This window comes from Aegilops tauschii, chromosome 6, assembly GCF_002575655.3.
Source record: "Aegilops tauschii subsp. strangulata cultivar AL8/78 chromosome 6, Aet v6.0, whole genome shotgun sequence".
In the NCBI taxonomy this organism is placed as follows: Eukaryota; Viridiplantae; Streptophyta; class Magnoliopsida; order Poales; family Poaceae; genus Aegilops; species Aegilops tauschii.
Genome location: NC_053040.3, coordinates 173,011,530 through 173,017,281, shown reverse-complemented (window position 1 = coordinate 173,017,281; position 5,752 = coordinate 173,011,530). Strand labels below are relative to the sequence as shown.

Below are 5,752 nucleotides of genomic sequence, written 5' to 3'. Positions count from 1 at the left end.
AATCAAGGAAAGTTACTGTTTTTGAGATAGCTCGCCGTTCATGCTGAATGGTAATTACTGTTTATTAAAATAGATTTACCTAAATGAAAAGTGTTACACGTGTGACATCTAGGGATTTCGCTCGAACATGCTCTGCACCAAATCTTATAGCACGGGAGGTCAGCCACGTCACTTTTTTTATCGTTCGGGGAAAGTTGGGCTTTACCTATCATGAGAGGCTTTACCTTAGAGGATGAGGACGTTGAGGATAACCAGAGGAGGAAGAAAGGGAAGGTAGGCAGTGAGGAGGAAGAGGATAGTGGTTGGTGCCGGTTTGAATATGAGTTTATCCCAGATTTTTGTTACACTTGTGGTATTATAGGTCATGGAGAGAAGGACTGTGCAATCAAACTTAAGAAAGGAGAATCAGCTCAGTTTAGGAGATGGCTGAAGGCGGATATGGGAGGGAGGCACAGCAATGTTCGTGAATATGGGTGGAGGAGTGGAGGGAGAGACACAGGAGGAAGCAGGAGCTACGACTTTAGTCGCTCGGGAGGGCGGTCTGGCAGCGGTAGTGACAGCTTCTCCTGGCATAAGGATGCAGCGAGGGGAGGTGTTGGTGGTGGAAATTATGTGGAAAAGGGAGAGGAGGTTACTAGTCCGTCAAAGTTGCTGAAAAACAGCGTGAAGGGTGGTAAGTCAAAGAAGCTTGACATGGGAGACGGACAACACAACTTTCAGCCCCAAACAAGGATTAACTGGAAAAGGAGCTATGGTGGTCGGTGGGGGTATTAAGGATGGAGCAAAGAAGAGCATGGATGTGGATAAAGTGATGCAGGAGGATGACGCCCAGGCTGATCGGGTTGGGAAGCAGAATGAGGATGAGAAGAAGGGAGCTAGTGCATGTCGGGATGGAGAAACGAATAATCAGGGGAAGAAGTACAAGAGAATCAGAAGGGAAGGGCAGGTGAATGGTGTTGAGAAGAGAAGGGAGGAAGCTATGGGTGCTAAGAGGGGTCGAGGTGGAGGTGAGGAAGAAGAAGAGAATCATACAAAGAAGGGGAGGTCGGAGTACGTAGTGACTAAGGAGGCAACTGGAGAAGATGGGGAGGTGACAGACAACAACAAAAGCATATCGGCCGGGCTGTATGAGCAGCCCCACCGGGAGTAATGAAAATAGTGAGTTGGAACTGCTGGGGACTCGGGAATGGCCCGACAGTTCGCAGCCTCCTCGAGTTGGGAAGGGTGGAGGATCCTGACATTTTATTCTTGGCAGAAACAAAACTATCAATAAACGAGCTTGAGAGGTTTAGATGGATGATGGGACCTATTAATATGTGTGCAAGGAATCCGGTTGGAAGGAGCAGAGGGGTGGCACTATTCTGGAGGCGGGGTGTCAATGTTGCATTGGGATCGTATGGTAGGCGGCACGTGGATGTGGACGTGACGGAGGAGGAGGGCAGTGTGTGGCCCTTAACCGAGGTGTATGGTGAATCAGAGACGGAGCGGAAGAAAGAGACATGGAAAACCTCAAGGCTACTTGGGCAGCAGCATCAGCAGGGAAGACCGTGGCTATGTCTAGGTGACTTTAACGAAATCTTGACGTGTGATGAGAAGATGGGAGGGGCGGCTCGGCCCCAACAGTACTTGGACAGATTTCGGGAGGCCCTTGAAACTTGTGACCTCGGTGATATTGGATATGAAGGGGATAAATTTACTTGGAGGAATCACAGCAAGGAGATGACTACCTATATTTGTGAGAGGTTAGATCGAGCTACTGCAAATATTCAGTGGTGTGAGGCCTTTCTGGAGTTCTCTGTAGTGAATGGGAAGCTGAGACATTCAAACCATAGGCCCATCATTGTAAATACAGAAGGGGAAGGAGGGGGCAGGCCGATTAGTGACCGGGGGTTCAGGTTTGAAGCGTGGTGGTTGCAGGAGGAAGGATGTAGTGAGGTGATCCAAAATGCTTGGGAGGAGGGTGTGCTGGTCGAGAAAGGAGGTGTGGTTGAGGGCATGAAGAAAGTGGCCGGGAGTATGAGGAAGTGGCAGAAGGAGGTTGTTGGGGATGTAACTACGGGGTATGACCCGCCCAGGAGGGGCCGGGTCATGCCACTGGCGGCTTAAAGATGAAGAGGCCCGATAAGGTTCAAGAAGATGTGAAGATGGCGGTTCATAGAGCAAGCCAATTGAAGGCCCAAGACCCGGAGACGACTTGAGGCCCACGGGAGTGAGCCGCCATATGTTTAACTTGTTCTATAAGGCAAGCTTAGTTAGAAACCGAGCCGGTCACGTTTGTGTGAGCCGGCCGGGACTCTGTAAGCCGCCGGGCATTAACCTGTATATAAAGGGGTGACCTGCCGGCGGGTTAACTCAAGAAAGAATCAATCGAGAACTAGGTCAAGCGTATTCGCTCCCTGGTAACCGAAACCCAAGCAATACAACCGAAAGCAGGAGTAGGCTTTTACCTCATTGAGAGGGGCCGAACCTGGGTAAAATCTTTGTGTCCTTTGTCCCATTCAACCCCTTCAAGCTAACCTAGATACGATGGCTCCACGCCTAAGTCCTTCAGCTAGGACATCTGCCGTGTTAAGTCCATGACAGAGGTGGTAGGGGAGGTGGATGAGCGGCTAAAGAAGGCACATGGTGACCTAGAAAGGTGTACGCGAGCACCTATTTCAGAGGAGAAAATCAGAGAAGAGGCGCGGCTAAGATGTGAGGTTGAGAAGCTCGAGGAGAAGAAATACACAAAGGCGAAGCAGAGATATCATGTGTCATGGTTGAAGGATGGCAATCAGAATACACGTTACTTCATGGCCTGTGCCTCGGCAAGGAGAAAGAAGAACCGAATCAAGGAGTTGAGAAGAGATGATGGATCGATGGTGAAGGAGGGGGAGGGGCTCACTAATTATATTTGCTCTTTCTTTCAGGAACTCTTCACCTCGAACATGGGTGACCGGTTGAATGAGCTTATTGACAAGGTTGAGCCGCAACTCACACCGCCTATGCATGCGATTCTGGATGCCGAGTTTACCAGAGAGGAAATCAAGGCTGCATTGGACCATATCGGAGACCTCATGGCCCCTGGACCGGATGGCATGCCCTCCATCGTATACAAGCAGCATTGGCACTTCATGGGAGACAAGGTGGTGGAGGAGGTTCTTGCGGTGCTCAATGGGGGACCGATCCCACGAGGCTGGAATGACACTGTTCTGGTGTTGATACCCAAGGTGAAGGATCCATCACGAATAAAAGACCTAAGGCCGATCAGCCTGTGCAATGTAGTGTACAAGTTAGTGTCGAAAGTCATTGCAAACCGGCTAAAACTAATCCTCCCAGAGATCATTTCAGAGAATCAAAGTGCGTTCGTGCCAGGACGCCTGATCACGGATAACGTGCTAATTGCATATGAGTTATCACACTACCTCATGAACAAGAAGAAGGGGCAAGTAGGGTACGCGGCGGTGAAGGCCGACATGAGCAAAGCGTATGACAAAGTTGAATGGGATTTTTTGGCTGCCATGCCGAGGAAAATGGGCTTTAGAAGGTCATGGGTGGAGCTCATAATGAAGTGTGTGTCCACCGTTAAGTATCAAATCAAGGTGAATGGCTCGCTATCAGACCAGTTCAGCCCCACCAGGGACTCCGATAGGGAGACCCGATTTCGCCATACCTCTTTGTAATATGCACGGGAGGACTGTCGGCACTGCTCCATCACCAGTACGCGTCGGTGCTATACAATAGGTTTTTAACCCCTTTCCGCGACGGCATTTGGAACCATCGCCAAGTGAGTGTGGGCAATAGGGGGGTCCTTCCCACACGACCCAAAAACCGTCGGGGATAGGGAGCCAAGATGCATATACAGTACTCCTACTCGTTTGTGCTCGCATTGCCATCGCAGTCGGTATTCTGTGGTGCTACGTTTACAATGCGCGACCCATCACAAACGATTCACTATTATAGAACGTGTATGATAAGCAAACAATCACACACATTCACTTGTCCCAAACCGTATGCGATAACTAATTAATAAGATTAGCTAATCGTCGTACGAGTGTCGGATAGGATTACTAAACGTCGGACCGTCGTAACATCGTCGTACACGACAACTATCGCACACGCTATTCTGTGGTGCAACGTTTACGATGCATACTTCATCAGAAACAGTTCATGGTTGTGAATCTTGTACGATAAGGCAACTATCACAAACGTTTAGTTTGCCCGCATCATTTGTGATATTGTCTCACATCGCACACGCTTTGCAAACGGCAACTGTGTGCATGCTTGCACACGTTTCCTCTCTGTGAACCGTCTCGGATTATGGTGTATATCGCAAACGTTTGTGTTTTACCAACCGTGTGTGCCGTAACGACCTGGAGAGCGTAATTTCACCGTAATTTAATTGCTGCTATTTTAAATTGTACCGGATTTGAATTTGAATTTGAATGTATGCTATAGCTTTATTCATATCCATCAGGTTCAAACAACCAATGCATTATTCGATTCATAGGTACATATGTTCAAGAATTACATAAGAACCAAATAAAGAATGATGATCCACAGTTGTATACTTGTACTATTAAAGACAGTAAAGAAAGAGGCAAAATACATTCTGGTTACTGAACAAGGTGAAGCGGAATACCCATATTGTGCCCTCCTCCATGCAAAAGGCACGCACGACTCTAGTCCAACCCCTTGTGATGGCCGACCGCCCATCCTTCACGGTCTTCATGAAAACATCTAGTTAATCATCATGTTCTGGTAGAAATACTTTAACCTTTGCATGCCCACCAATCATGTAGTTTGAGAGGTAATCTTGAGTAAACTGCTTTGGCAACCATTGCAAAGGAAAAATATTCAGACATTGTCATCTAACACAACTCATTATGGGCAGTAAAAAGAAGGCTGCAGAGTTCTTACTTACCATCCTGCAGTTCGCTGTTGTCTTGGATAAAGTGTAAAAAAATAGTTTAATTGCAATCTTCGGACCCATTTTACTAACAATCTTTATCAACTTCCTCACTTGATGCTGGTTCATCCTTATCTCATTGTCCCATACGTAGAAAGGGTCGAAGCGCGGATCTTTACCAATGACATATGTACCTAAAAGCACCAAGTTAATATTAGAAGCTAAACAACAATTGCACAATGATGTAGTTCAACACTCTTTTATAATATCTTATAACAACCAATATACTCACATATTAGATGAATTAACATCTTATATTATGGGCCGGAAGGATTTTATTGCATTCTTACAAATTATCGGCTGATTAACTGCTGCTGTATCCATGGGTTACAGTTAGTTTGAGCTAGTTTGGGCTCAAATAGCCCTAAAGTATATCTAAACATGAGGGCTAGTTTGAGCTAGTTACATCTATAACCCACCCAAAAAAAATATCCAACCCAAGAGGTGCTAATTGGAGCTAGTTCTCCTAGTGCATTTATTGTCAATCTAACCCTGCCATCGAAACAACTCTTTGGTTGGAGTTAGTCCGGGGTTAGTCAGGAGCTAGAAACTAAGTCTAACCTCTAGCTAAGTTGAGTATCCAAACATGGTTGTGTTGTAGTTATTGTTGTTGCTGCTCTTCTACGTATATCTAGACATCATCAGAACATTAATGTAACACTCTTCCTTGTTGCTATGTAGCCTAGGATTGCATATTTAGACATTAAGTACAGTGCATGTTGCTATGTAGCCTCAGATATATTACATATGGCCCTAGTTAACCTGATGATAAATGGGTTGCAGATATATTCAGTTAAAAGTCCG

The 5,752-nt window shown here is 46.5% G+C and overlaps 1 protein-coding gene across 1 annotated transcript; it reads left to right on the top strand.

Moving 5' to 3' along the window:
- Positions 1 to 1,149: 1,149 nt before the first annotated feature.
- LOC141025926 (uncharacterized) lies at positions 1,150 to 2,106 on the top strand. The gene has a single exon (XM_073501861.1). The coding sequence runs from the start codon at positions 1,150 to 1,152 to the stop codon at positions 2,104 to 2,106; it is 957 nt and encodes a 318-aa protein (XP_073357962.1).
- Positions 2,107 to 5,752: the final 3,646 nt, after the last annotated feature.